Below are 14661 nucleotides of genomic sequence, written 5' to 3'. Positions count from 1 at the left end.
TCATTAGCGAATGTTGGCACGCTAATACGCTATACTAAGATGGTAAATATGGCAAATATATCTGCTAAACGTCAACATGTTAGCACTTTCACTCTGAGCATGTTGGCCTGCTGGCGTTAGCATTTAGTTAAAGGCCTCACAGAGCCTCTAGATTGGCTGTAGACTTTTCAGAATAAAAAAATAAATAAATTAAACTAAAAAAAGTCTAACAAAAATACTGAACAAATAGTCTGTCAGAAATGGATCTTATTTATAAGAGGGTGTGACAGCAGTGCAATTAATTGAAAATAAAAATGTCCGTGTTTAACACCTGCATTCCAATATGTTATAATCCTAACCGTGCCTACAGTAAATGCCCTGTGAAGTCCCCAAAGGGAAAGCCATCAGGGGAAAGATAATCTCTCCGCTTGGTGAGTGAGCCGGGCTGTGCCAGGTGTTGGAAGGAGGGGGGGGTCACTCTGTCATTTGGCACAGAGAGGTCTGGCACCAGATTCTGTCAGAAAGAGGACCAAAATTCCACTTGGCAAACAGGCCTTCTGTAAAGTGTGGACGGATGGCACAGAAACGATTCTGACCTTCCTGAAAGTGCTTGGCCACCGGGCCGACCCATTAGAAGGGAGATTCATGAGCAACTCCCAACTGATGAAGCTGGAGTTTACTGGGAAGCACATTAGCACATTCTCTGTTGGCCCCTGTGTGGAAATACCCACTTAACGTTGCCCGGCATTGCTTGCCACGAAGGAGGCAAGACAGAGCAAAGGGTTTCCATTCTTCATCGATTAAGCGCTTATAGCTCGGGCCTCAAACGCCTTCCGAAAAAGATACCCATAGACTATTATTAGAAAATGTAATCATTAAAGTGATGGAAGGACAAAGCCCAAATGGCATCATTAAAACCATATCTGTTATAGACAACGTATGCACAAGATCACAATGTGTGCAATATAAAGCAGATATAAAACTGAACAGAAAAATACAATACCCCACATCTGCAAATACGCATTAAAAAAAGGGCATCGTTCGTGCTTGGGCTACGTGCACACGCAGCTGGAAAAAATGGTGTCAACTTTCACAATGAAGGATCCAAAAATAGACCCCTTTCCAATTGGGGATAACATTTGTAGGCACACAAAAGCCCATGATAATCTTTCAATTTTAGGGAAGAACAAAACAATTAAAACAGAAAACACAATGGAACAATCTGTGACAGTGTAAGCACCCGGAGTGAAACAAAGGGAATTAGGACACTTTATGTGCCGAAGCAAATAAAAGCTGTGATAGGATAGCATTTAGGGGTCTATAGTTCCCCTAGGATGTGCCTCTACATTGTTGAATTTTAATTGCGTGGAAGCATCAGTGCCGGGAAAAAAATCTGATCTGGATTCCTGACCTTGTCTGTCGCTTTGATGTCTGTTGACGGAGGTTGCAAACTGCTCTGAAAACTGCTTTCTGTATCAGCGGCGTAACAATGGGTTTGTATCACTTGATTATGGTCACTGATATAAGATAAAGTAAATAGACGTTAACAGACATGAGACGGACATTAACCACTGATACCAAACACCTGTCATATTTTCAGAATAACATGGATATCTTACTTTAAGATATAATAAATAAAGATCATTGTGTCTGATTTGTGTCATCATGAGTTTCAGTGACATTACATTTATAGCCAACAACATAAAAATACAAAATTATATCAAGGCACAAATAAAACCGTTTGGACAGACACATAAAAATGTTTGGATTTTTAAAACCAGATCACTGCTCACATATCTTCACTCACCTGCCATAATCAATTGCACCCTTCCTTCCTCATACATGTTTAACCAGCCCCCCTGGGTTATTGGGGACACGCATCAGTGCCTTCGTTCACCCTCAGGCTATGGCTGGCAGTCATAGATGATGCCTCAGCTGCTCAACACTTCTCTCTGTTTCTCCCCTTCCCTCTCTCTGTCCTTTAATATATACATCTATATATATATATATATATATATATATATATATATATATATGTATGTATGTATATATATATATGCAAGGCCTTGTCACATGTGACAGACAAAGAAAATCACATCGTTATTATATTTAAGTAATAGCAAATAATGATATACCCGTGATATAGGCTATACTGTAATTAATAAACCCTCTTTTGTGATAGGGATATGTAATATATCATCTCTTATGGTTCAAGACCTTGAAAACAAGCGTGAAACATGAGCAGAAAATGCTCCATAGCAACTGTATGACAATTTCTCATTAAATTTTGAGGCAGTTAAATCACTGCCAAGGCAAAGCCAAGCCAACGCGATTCGGCAAAGGCTTTTAAATCTTTTTGTCACAAAAGTTTACCTTGCACTGTGTTACTCATTCACCCTGCGTCCAAACCCAAAAAGCATCTTCATTCTGAGTAAAAAACTGAAACGCTTTCTCTCTTATGCATTCTCTGTAACACGATATCATTCTGCAACACCTAATCAGAGGTAGGATTACCTCTGATTACGCAGCACTGAACCATACAACTTCTCACTCAATATTTTGCTACGACCATTGAACTTTTCCACATTGCGATATGTGGAAAAGCGGCAGCTGTTACGTCTGGCCCCTTGACATCAAACCATCAAATAATCTGAGGCTCAGGGCGAGCTGCAACGCAAATATACAACCTACTGGCCAGCGCCGGACAAACTGACACAATGCAGTGTGTCCTGCCTTCTTCCGTGCACGCGTGCAGCACATCGGACCGGGAAACAGATGTTGATTTTGATGAAGCCGCCTCCTGGCTGCACATAACAAGACACCACAGTTAGCAGTTTGAGTACATGTCAAACAGGCGTGACAGCTACGACCCGTAGCTAATCCCACCTCTGGATTATCTAACAACGAGGGGAACGTAAATCATCAAGCAGCAGTAAAGAGTTTTTTTTTAATTTTATTCTATTAGGAGACCATCATTTAGACAACATAACACCGGGACTGGGAATCCCCTAACTGGGCAGTTGTTTTACCTGTTTCACCAGGGACAGGCACATTTTTAGGACAGAGAATCACTAGGTGCCGGGACACCTGCCAGAGAGAGACTGACAAACTCACTCGCCAACACAAAACAAAATGGCCATAACACGAAGTACCATCTTGTACACAAGTCATTAATTAAGGAATCTTAACCTCCCCTGTGACTTGATTTCTAAGGAGAGCAAATGGCATGTAGCCTAGCCTACACCACGGCTGGTCCATTGCCGGAGTGGCCGAGGGATTCACTCTCCGGCCAGAAGGGATACTGCCCAGGTTTTGGCTTTGCGTGAAGCCACCGCTGCACGAGCTGCACGCCAGGAATGCGGGTTAGGGCTCAGGGCGATGTTGGTGACCCAACCGTGGTCATCAACGGTGCTCAGGACCCAGGCAAAAGACTGGGCGAGCACTGTTTACTGTAGCCTACACGTGGCTTTCACACCTCTGCGGCCATGCAGTGCCAGAAAAAAAAAGGAAAAATAACAAAAAAAAAAAAAAAAGGAATTGAAGTTGGACCAGCCTCCTGATCACAATTGGAAACAGCAGCGCATCTTCTACAAAACTGAACGCGGATGTTGTCACTGTAGCGCATTTCGACTTAAAAGCATATGCACCCACTAATCGGGAGGGAGAGAGAGACCATCGGCTGACACAGCAGCGAATTAACTGTCGTGGTTTTGAGCAGCTCTCTGACCCAAACTTGTGTTTTTGGACTCGAGGTAAAGCCATTCACTCGTACACGCATGCAGCCTCCGAAACCGGAAAAAAAAAAAAAAAAAAAGAAGAAGGAAAAAACAGCCCACAGAAAACCATGCAGCAGGGTTTTCATCTTGCCCCATAAATCGGGTTTGGATGTGGGGGCAGCCGGAGGCAAATCCAAAAACCTGCTCCCACCTTAAAGACAGTAGGTCGTGCAAAAAAATAAAAAAATAAAAAAAAATAAAAAATAAATAAATAATAGCATGACTCTGCTTATTGCACCCCACCCCTCCTCCTCCTCTCTGGTCTCAGGAACGCAGGACAAGCCCTTTTCCCCGCATTCAAGGCGTAGCGGCGCAAAAATAATCTGAAGGACACCCCGCCTCCCCCCTTTCCCTCACCTGGCATTTCGTCTTCAAAATCCATGTCGTCTTGTCCCTCGTCTTCATTACTCAGCGACCCCGGCATCTTTATCTCATAGCCCCCAAACCCCCTTTTAGGCTGAGAATACTGAAAGTTAACCCTCCAGACGCCGAAGCCCGGTCGCTTTCTTCACCCAAAAAGAAATGTATTCGTCGCTCAGTTGAAATTTTTTTAATTTAATTTTTTTTTTTTTTTTTTTTTTTTTTTTTTTGCAGTTAGTCTCGGGCTTTCTCTCCAAGAGTAAAAAAATAGAGAAAATATATATAATTTTTTTTTTTCCACTGATCTCTATCCAGGTCTTCCAGTCTGAAAAATAAGAAAGACAAAAATGGAACACACATGCCCAGATTGTGACGTCTGGTCTGTTGCCATGACGATGCATCCCATAATTTCCCCCACAACTAGTTAGTCGTGCTCTCCTAGTTACCACTTCAACTAGCGGTGTCCGAAAAAAAAAAAAAAAACAAACCAAAAAAAAGCGAAAACGAGAGCCCACACGCGCGCAACGCGCGGCATCGCCATGTGCCGCGCTGATAGGCGGATGCTCTCCCGCGCCCGTCGCCTGCCCATTTCCTGCTGGAAGTCCGGACAATCGACAGAAAAAAAAACTTCGCCGCGCACTCACGACCCCTGCTCCAAATGTGAAGTCTGTCAGCAGGGGAACTAAAATGAATGAATGAATTAAAACATTTGCCCCATGAAGTGAAAATATTTATGCCAATTAATTTTTTTTTTTTTTCCTTGGGCCACTTCTCGCTTTCGAGCGACGCCTTAAAACCTCGGGCAGAAATAACCAGACTCAAAAAAAAATAGTTTCCTCATTTTTTGGAAAAACTCACCCCCCACCCCCCCCACCTCCCTCCCTCCCGGACAAAATAACACACAAGTGCAGCCTAATGACCGCACGCGGAGAGGAGTCCTGACTTCCAGTGGTCTAACTGTTGTCAAGGTTACCGCAGCTGTAACACAGGGTGCCCTGCAGAGAGCTCGCCACAAGAGAGCAAGAGTTTCAGCCTCACTTCATGTATCAAAACACACGAAATCAAGTGCTGGAAGTGCACATCCACGGCTCGTCCTGCAGGGGAGTTCTCATTGGGATTATTCTTCAATTGTACTCCACTTTATTTCATTGTAGCCTATTTGTTAATTGTATCCAGGCTCAATAGTTTTCTGTTCCTCTCTCTTTTGGCCATGAACAGAATGCACCAGCCTACTTTTAAATTTGATGTTCCGGTAATTAGCTTTGCTGGTGCTGATTTCTGCATGGTGGGGCACAAAAGCAAATCATTTTCCTCACTGGACATCCCAGTTAAGATAAAGGTACCCAAAAATAAAGGCATCAAAGAAGAGGAAAAAAAAAAATAATAACAATAAAGCATTTTATACATGGATAGTTTAAATGTATCGGTAGACGGCAGCTTCGTTTGGATTGTTTTATTATGCATCTAAATAAAAAGAATTTAAATAAAGATTTACAACAGAGCAAAGCATACAGTTCATAGCTATAATTTGTTGTTGGCACCACTAGTGTGTGATGCCCAGAGAGAAAAACTTATAGCAAATGTGTAAAAAAAAATAAATAAATAAATAAAAAGGACACAGTTTTTCTACTCTCTTTAGAAAATTTTATTAAAAGGGGTGGCAGGTTTAATCTTCCTCCTCCTCCTCCTCGTCCTGGTTGATCTGGAAGTAGCGCAGCTCATAGCTCTCCTTGGTGTTGGCCACAACCCGCAACCAGTCCCTGAGGTTGTTCTTTTTCAGATACTTCTTGGTGAGATACTTCAGGTACCTGAAAGAGAGGAAGGGGGGAGGCCAGGGGGTAAAACAGCATAAGCCTTTTAGTGTATAATATGCAATTCATTTTCATAACCCATTCACTGGGAACCTACACACGAGACTGTTTTTGCACAATCTCGCCATTTCTTTTAAAATGCTTGAATAAAAGACCGGTGTAGAGAATGTCAACCAAATGACCGTTTTATGCAGTAAAACTATTTTGACCTCAAAAAGAACTAATTCAGGAGTTGTGTATTGTTTCTTTAAGTATTATTTGACTCACAGATAGCATTCTGTATGTCACTCAATTCTGGTAATTGGATGACAGATCAAGCTTATGCTAGGGTTACACACATGGCCACCAGATACACTAATACCAACATCTCCCAGTTACTTTTTCCCCACTGGTAATATGAAGGGCTCCATTTAAGAATAAGAATGGTAGAGTCACCCTCTGGTGGCGGTGTTCCTAAATCAATCTCAGTGAGGTATGTATCTGTACTTACTTTCAATCTTTGAAAAGGAGCTTATGCAAATTAATATTTCCAAAAGCAGAAATATAGAGGCGGTTTTCTGATTCTGACCCATCTTTTTCTTCTTATTTTAGCACACGCAACAAAAACTGCCATCAGTCAGCCCAGGAGTATTGCTAGGATCCTATCTTTTCTTAAATTCCAGGTTCCCAAAGCCCTTATTCATGCCTTGTTTACAGCCGATCGGACTTTTTAATTCTTTATAGAGTTGCCTGCCCCAGAAATTGTTTGAACAACTCCAGCTTGTTCAAAAATATTACTGCCAGGGTTTTCACAAGAACGAGAAAATTGGATCATATTTCCTCCGTTTTGGCTTCCTTGCAATAGCTACGTGTGGCCCTCAGAACCGATTTTAAACTTTTACTGCTTGTTTTTAAAGGCACAGATAGGCCTTAATGCCTTATACAGCTCCGGAAAAAATTAAGAGACCACTGCAAAATTATCAGTTTCCCTGATTTTACTATTTATAGGTATGTGTTTGAGTAAAATGAATATTTTTGTTTTATTCTATAAACTACTGACAACATTTCTCCCAAATTCCAAGTAAAAATATTGTCCTTTAGAGCATTTATTTGCAGACAAGGACAAATGGTCAAAATAACAAAAAAGATGCAGTGTTTTCAGACCTCAAATAATGCAAAGAAAACAACTTCATATTCATTTTTAAACAACACAATACTAATGTTTTAACTAAGGAAGAGCTCAGAAATCAATATTTGGTGGAATAACCCTGATTTCAATCACAGCCTTCACGCATCTTGGCATGCTCTCCACCAGTCTTTCACATTGCTGTTGGGTGACTTTATGCCACTCCCGGCGCAAAAATTTAAGCAGCTCAGCTTTGTTTGATGGCTTGTGACCATCCACCTTCGTCTTGATCACATTCCAGAGGTTTTCAATGGGGTTCAGGTCTGGAGATTGGGCTGGGAATGACAGGGTCTCGATCTGGTGGTCCTTCATCCAAACCTTGATTGACCTAGCTGTGTGGCATGGAGCATTGTCCTGCTGGAAAAACCAATCCTCAGAGTTGGGGCAGCAAGAGCAGAAGGCAGCAAGTTTTCTTCCATGATAACCTTATACGTGGCCGGATTTCACGCGTCCTTCGCAACGACGCATCTGCCCGATTCCAGCCTTGCTGAAGCACCCCCAGATCATCACCGATCCTCCACCAAATTTCACAGCCGGTGCGAGACACTGTGGCTTGTAGGCCTCTCCAGGTCTCCGTCTCACCATTAGACGACCAGGTGTTGGGCAAAGCTGAAAATTGGGACTCATCAGAGAAGATGACCTTACTCCAGTCCTCTATGGTCCAATCCTTACGGTCTTTTGCAAACCTCAGCCTGGCTCTTCTTTGCTTCTCATTGATGAAGGGCTTTTTTCTAGCTTTACACGACTTGAGCCCTGCCCCTAAGAGCCCGTTTCGATCCGCTCTCGCCGTGCACTTCACCCCAGCCACCATTTGCCATTCTAGTAGGTCACTTGATGTCATCCTACGGTTGCTGATTGACATTCGAATGAGTTGACGGTCATCCCGGTCACTGGAGAGTCATTTTCGCCCTCTGTCGGTCTGTAGCTTTGTTGTCCCCAATGTCTGCTGCCTGACCTTGTTCTTATGAACCCCCGTCTTAGAAATTTTATGATGGAAGCAACCTGACGCCCACTGTATCCCTCTGCCAGTAAAGCCAGAACTGAACCCTTCTTTTCCTCACTCAAAACTTTTCTTTTCAACTTTTTCTTTTGGCATGGTCAATAGTTATTTTTTGATTCCAATTACTTTTGAGGTACTACTGCACTGTTTTTGCCATCCAGCTGGTCCTACTGCAAGAGGACAGTGATGATCACAGCAGTGGTTTTTATACCTTTCCTCGTTAATAAGATTTGGTTCAGGAGATCACCTAACCGGTACCTCATTAAGTAGAATGAGGCGTGCTTGTGTTGGAATTCAACAGACACTGGAATGGAATGGCTGTCATACATGTAGAGATGCTAATTTCAGAAAAATTTGCAGTGGTCTCTTAATTTTTTCCAGAGCTGTATATCATTCTAATTTACCTATTTGTTTTATTTACATATTTTCCTCCTGTTATGAATTTTATTTTCTCCCATGTATGTTCATCTTCTCTTTGTTTTCATCCTCTCTCTATCAATGATTTCATTTCCACATTACATTGTTGACTAAGTACAAGAAAGTAGGTTGGACTGGGCTGTTTTCCCACTTCAACCTGATGGCATGCAGACGGAGCTGTGTGGTTCTAAGAGAATTGGAACAAAGAGCTGTTGTAAGGCAATACCTCTTTAAAGAAAAGAAAATAAGACCCAGCAACTTGGCAAATGGCATGATAAGACAGAACTTGTTGGCAATCAGCCTTTTTTTTTTTTTTTCCTCCCAAAAACAGAAAACGTTCTGACATGTCATAGTAGGAAAACCACAGGTTCAAATAATAAAATGAATGATTGCTGAATTCCATTTAGGTGCTTTGATTCCAGGTTCCTGATACGGCAGGACACTTTAATAGAAAAGAGCCATTGTTAATTATATTATTTTCACCTGTGCTTTTCTTACTGAAATGTCTGATGTGAAAAAAAGGCTTCAATACACTCAGTGGCCATTTTATTAATTACACCTGTACAATCTAAGGCAATCCAATACAACTCTGTTCTGACATTAAGTCTACTTTTATGATGCCTGTAATTTCAGGGGGTTATTTGACACCGCCATTGAGGCATTAATTCAATTCTGTGTTCTTGCAATCAAGTCATAGTTAGTGATGGTGTTGTACTTGACCGAATTATAATTCACAAGTGTTTCTAATGCTCTTCCCCACCCATGCATGTACATACGCAGGACAAAACATCAGAAACAACTAAGTATAATGTATACCAACACATTTAACTATGAACTCCACAATAGTTATTAATTGAACTACACATTTCAAAAATGTAAAAAAAAAACTGGACATTAGCAACTTTGTAAAGGTAGAATTTATGGCAGAGCTGTTGTACGGAATTGGAATAGATTTTACTGATGTATAAAGTGGCCATAGGGTGTACGTACCGTATACATTTTCTTTATAAGTTTTAACCAAGTAGTTCCTGTTGAAAACATTTTTCGATGCTTTGGGCACCACAAACAAAATTCCACTTCCATTGCATTGGGCTGATGGAACAATGCCTTAGCAGCAGATATCTCAACAAACTTCTGTAAGGAAAGCCAAAACAAACTGCATGGCTGGATACCACTATGAATATTTGGTTCAGCTGAACTTTAATCTCCAATTTTCAAAAGCTGAAAGTAAATGGCTGAGTGACAGAGACATTACTGGAGATCTTTTTAAGATACTTTCCATGCAACTAACTAAGAAAAACACAAGAAAAACAAAGTATTATTTTAGAATTAATGAAAATTAAAACACGGGCAGTCTGCTCTCAGGGTATCCATATCCATGACCATATCAGACCATTAATAATTAGTATCAGTCCATTCATAATCAACCCCCTCCCACACTTCTTCAAATTGGACGTATCTGTTTTTGCCTAAAAGCATCTCTGTGGCCTGGTAGCAAGCACTGAACAGAGCAGCGGTTGAGAATCTCAAAGCATTTCTGTCAACTGGCAAAGCATGTCTGACAAGAGTTGCGCTATAATCTGTACCTCTTTGAGAAGGGAACTTCTGAGTTCACAGCGATTTTGCTCTTGCTCCTCTCAATGGACACCACACCACCACCAAGGTTTCCAGCTTTGCCGTTCACCTTGATGCGCTCCTGCAGGAACTGCTCCTGTAAGTGCAGAGGACACAGAAAGTCACAAACGGCAACAGTTGGTATTCATAACCCCAGAAGGAATTTTTACAATTTGGGGATTTCAAAAGAAATGGTGTGATGTATACATAAGGGTTTCTAACTGAAAGGTGACACATTGCGGTAAACATCTTTTTAGTTTCCATTCAAAAAAATCGAACTGGATTATACTGTCTTTCTACACGACTGACAGTAAACATCATCTCCAGTGACTCAGGATTGATCCCGCTGACTTGACAGCAGTGTTTGGCACTCAGGGGGTCGGGTCTGACAGCTGCTGCACACTGTGCAACAAGATGTCACTTATGTCTGAACTGGTCTACTCACGAAGTTGGCAGCATCCATGATGCCATCCTCAACAGGGTGAGTGCAGTCCAGGGTGAACTTCAGGATCTGCTTCTTCCTCTTTCCACCCTGCTTCTTGACCACCTGCTTTTTCTGACACAGATGTAACGTAAAGGTTACTAATAGTCACGCGAACGACCCTCATATCACGCGTAACTTCAAAACAGCTAGCGGAAACATTCAACTAATTTGCCAGTTATGTCAAGATATCCTAAGTGGCTAGCTGCCTCTACGCTTTCTTTCACCGACAACACTTTGCGACAGATTTTTCACGTCAACCGCTGCTAGCTCACGCTAGCTCGAACAGTTAGCCCAACGTGGTGTTCCGCGACACAGTAAATAAATCAAAATAAAGGGCTTAAACTGTCGGCGACACACATATTTATAATCACAAATTACATACACGATATACGAGTGCAACATAGAAGCTAAAAGACATCGACCGTATGCAGTTTATTTGATCGTTTAACTACTCACAATCGGTGCCATGGTTAAAACATTCAACAAAAAGGAAGGGGGATGGTTCCGCAGGAACTCTAATACCCGGCCGCGAAATCGATCGCAGTCTCATCGAGTTATCTGGAATTGATTAAGAAATTGTTATTAGGTGCAGTAACTAGCGTAACATTTCAGCTACTTGCACGCTAAATATGTGAAACTAGATGTCTGTTTACAATAACAAACATTCATACGGTCTCTTGCGGGGGCATAAATAGGGCACCAACTATCGAAATGCTCTTAAAACACGTATCAAACAAACAGATCATATATAACTGATATCAAACACTTGAGCCCTCTCCATGACAACTGAGCAAATTGCATCTGCTGAAGAAGACCGCGAGTTAAGAAAGCGCTCGAAAAAGCTAGTAAGTGGACCTTGAGTCAAGATTTTTTTGGTAATGCTCTATTTTCAATCCTTATTTCCTAACAATTTCGAATACGTTTCCTGGCAAGAACTGTGTAAATAATTAATTATAAGCAAAACACAGACAGATTCCATTTGCCTGATTTTAATTAACTGTTAGTTTAACCTAGGGAACCAGTGCACAGCAGTTTGCCTGAAAATGAAAATTGTGATATTTGACTACATGCTAGCATAAAATTAAACACGTGTCGAGAAAAGACTTCCCTATAATAAATGATAATGAATAAATGTTTGCTTGAGTTTAAACTGAGCAGTTCTTTAAAAGACACATCTATTTCCCCTATAATTTATACCAAATTATATAGTTCTTTTCAGTAGACTTCCATGGATTTTTCATTTTCATTTCTTTGCTCTTGAATTAGAAATACATAGAAACTGATGTTATTGCTTTTAGGCAACACAACGATACCAATCTTAATTTATGTAGCACTTTTCTAATAGATTCTTTAAAACGTGTTCGAAAGGCATTAAAAATAATGCTTTATATGACAGGTTGAAAGCATTCCTCTTAAAGTATTGCACACTCAGTGATTTAAGCCGCTGTGATTTCCAACCCTTTTCCTCCATTAACCCTGCTTTGGTGTCCAAAATGTAATAACAGTATGACATTAGAAATAGGACAACTCTACTTACAGCAATAAAAAAAAATAATAAAAAAAAAACTGTATGGCGAAGCACCATAATTAAATGTCCCTTTTGCACTTTGACAACACTTGGGGGCTGGCATTAGGCGCGTGCTGTCAGCTGCCTGGCAGAGGGACCCCGTCGGCCTACTATTGAAGAGTTCCTGCATTGCTGTCATTCCTGCTGGGGGTAGCTGATAGCACCACTGAAAGGTAAGACAGTGGCTCGCGGTGCTTACTGAAGACTAACCTACTGCATTTACAGTAGGTTTTGTAAGCTGGATATAATTTTGGTGTTGACAGTCTTTGATGTTGTCGTTTTTTTTGCCATCTGTGGATTGTGGGTTCTCACTGAAGCTCTGGGCTCTTATTACACATCTGACAAGGTAAATGAAAAAGAAAATAGTTCCTCTTGTTTATTTCAGTTGTCTCTCTTGATCAAAGGGTTTCATATTAGCTTAGCCTCTCTTATAATAGCTGGAATATTTGGACTGTAATTCAATCCTATACCACATGCTAAAGCTTTTTTGTTTAGTGATGCGATTTCTTTTTTGAAATTGTCAATCATGTGATACACTCACAGTCTGTCATTATTCACACACTCTGTTTGCAGATGGCAGGAGAAATCTTCACCAGTTTGGACAATCAGTATAATGTGGATTGTGCTAACGTTCACCCCCTGGTGTGTCACCTGTGTCATGAGCAGTACCAGTCCCCGTGCCTGTTGGACTGCTATCACATCTTCTGTGCCCGCTGCCTACGAGGCCGGACCAATGACAGCCGTCTCAGCTGCCCCCTCTGTGGGTAAGAGACAGCACTGTGAGGTTGATCTGGACCAATTTGGGCCGCACATAAAGTATCAATCTTGGAAGCAATGGAAAAGCCCTAGATTTCTGGAAAACCCAAACCAATGCTCTTTATTTCCACCCCAGATTGCATTACAGACTGACACTTTTGATCTGAAACTTTTTGTCTATTTAAACTTTCCAAGGAAATACATTTTCTAATATGTTCACAATAAGAAAAAGAAAAACTCAGAACTGTGAAGGTTTAAATCAAGTTTTTGAACTAAAAATGGATGCTGAACATGGTGTTTTGGTGTCTGTGTAGGAAAGCTGAGGCTGTATGTCACACCTGTGGTACAAAGCCATAAAAGCCCAATCAAACCGAAAACGTGGAGGCCACAGGTCAAAGACTGACTGTTTTGGTGGATTATAGACACACTCAATTTGAATTACAACCTCCCACAGCTTGTATCATCATGAAATTGGTGATCCTCTGTAATGAGCAGGTGATCTCAAACTGCTCAAACATGATTAAGCAGTTTAAACCCTTCTAGTAAAATATAATTTTGCTCCTTGAAACCTCATGGGGGATCAAACGATTTGTGTGAGGAGCCAGATCTTTTTTCCCACAAGCCCTAGTTTTGGGCAGCGTTGCTCAAAGGGATTCGTTCCGCATAAGTTGATTAGTAGATTGGTGTGGTTCATGCAGGAGATTTGAGGAGAATCCCATTGGTTTCAGAGAGCTTCAAGTCACTGTTTTGGTTTTAGGGGGTGCTCAGCGACCAAACGCTGGCCGGGTGTAGGTAGGGCAGGACTGAGTGGCTGGAACAGCTGCAGGGTCATCCCAGTCTCTGATTTAGCCCTTGGCCTCAACACTCAGCAGGGCAGGCAGGCTCCGCTAAGACCAGTCACACAGCAAACAAAGCATACTGGCATGTAGCACCGGTGCCAGCAGCTTAGGGGCAATCAAAAGCAGTCACATGATACAAATCCATTTCATCCCCTATTAAGGAGTCACTCGTGATTTACAGTCACCTTCAGGTCGGCAGCATTAACTGTCCCCCATCAAAGCACAAAGGAATATATAGAAATTGACCTCTACTCCAAGGTGATTATACCACAAGTCTTTTCTACGGCATCAGATACAACTTGACCCAGATTTTTGGATTTCTCTCGTGTGTGGACAAAGAGATCAGACGGTGAGATGCTGTGGATGAGTCCTGGTGTCACTACATTATTTTCAGCTGTTCACACAATGTTCCCTAGATATGGATTCGTACTGGGAACTACTTAAAAAAAAAAAAAAATTCACCGATAAACAGCTCCTGGGTTCTGATTCTGCTAAGACACAGATATATCTACCTCTTCTCAAAATAGCTTCTTCTGAGGATATATATGTTGGAATCCATAATGACCCGGATTCTTTTCACACTTCCACAGTAAAGTAAGAGCGGAGTATTGTGATCTTAAAAAAAATACTAAAGTTACCTAGACAAACTACGACTGAACCCCCCATTTATCTGCCCTACAGCTATTTGATGTTCACCTGTGTTGAGGTAAATCTTATGTGCTAGTCGGCAGTATAATACAAAGTAATACCAACAACAGTGCTTTAATACCTCAAAGTACTGAGAAATGAGAGGGAAGAAAAACAGACCATCATCGGTTTTTGCTATGGAAATAACCCAGTGGGCACAGAGCTGCCGAGCCCTGCTGTCTGGGCTCAGGCTACGGGGGGGGGGG

At 41.5% G+C, this 14661-nt stretch overlaps 3 protein-coding genes across 6 annotated transcripts in view; 1 reads left to right on the top strand and 2 right to left on the bottom strand.

Moving 5' to 3' along the window:
• chd5 (chromodomain helicase DNA binding protein 5) overlaps positions 1-4254 on the bottom strand; it is a 40872-nt gene extending 36618 nt beyond the window's left edge. Inside the window, exon 1 of the mRNA XM_040116252.1 lies at positions 4113-4254. Coding sequence (XP_039972186.1) covers positions 4113-4179 — 67 coding nt within the window. The 5' untranslated portion in view covers positions 4180-4254. The remainder of the gene's footprint in view (positions 1-4112) is intronic.
• Positions 4255-5745: 1491 nt separating this feature from the next.
• On the bottom strand, positions 5746-11180 carry rpl22 (ribosomal protein L22). Its single transcript, XM_040159350.1, has 4 exons — positions 11063-11180; positions 10568-10678; positions 10095-10219; positions 5746-5923 (listed from the first exon to the last, which is right to left on the bottom strand). Exons 1-4 carry the CDS (start codon positions 11072-11074, stop codon positions 5782-5784), a joined length of 390 nt encoding a protein of 129 aa, XP_040015284.1. The 5' UTR covers positions 11075-11180; the 3' UTR covers positions 5746-5781.
• Positions 11171-14661, top strand: part of rnf207a (ring finger protein 207a) — a 23208-nt gene continuing 19717 nt past the window's right edge. The window contains exons 1-4 of one of the 4 annotated variants that reach the window (XM_040159344.1): positions 11171-11451; positions 12241-12346; positions 12491-12519; positions 12747-12937. In XM_040159344.1, the coding sequence (XP_040015278.1) occupies positions 12747-12937 (191 nt within the window). In that variant the 5' untranslated portion in view covers positions 11171-11451; positions 12241-12346; positions 12491-12519. Of the gene's footprint in view, positions 11452-12240; positions 12347-12441; positions 12520-12746; positions 12938-13707; positions 14118-14661 lie in introns of those variants that run through there. The other 3 variants (XM_040159346.1, XM_040159345.1, XM_040159348.1) reach the window with 3 other exon arrangements.

This window comes from Xiphias gladius, chromosome 21 (genome assembly GCF_016859285.1).
Source record: "Xiphias gladius isolate SHS-SW01 ecotype Sanya breed wild chromosome 21, ASM1685928v1, whole genome shotgun sequence".
Lineage (NCBI taxonomy): Eukaryota > Metazoa > Chordata > Actinopteri > Istiophoriformes > Xiphiidae > Xiphias > Xiphias gladius.
The sequence above is the reverse complement of the archived record's forward strand: the minus strand, read 5'-3'. Positions and strand labels throughout refer to the sequence as shown.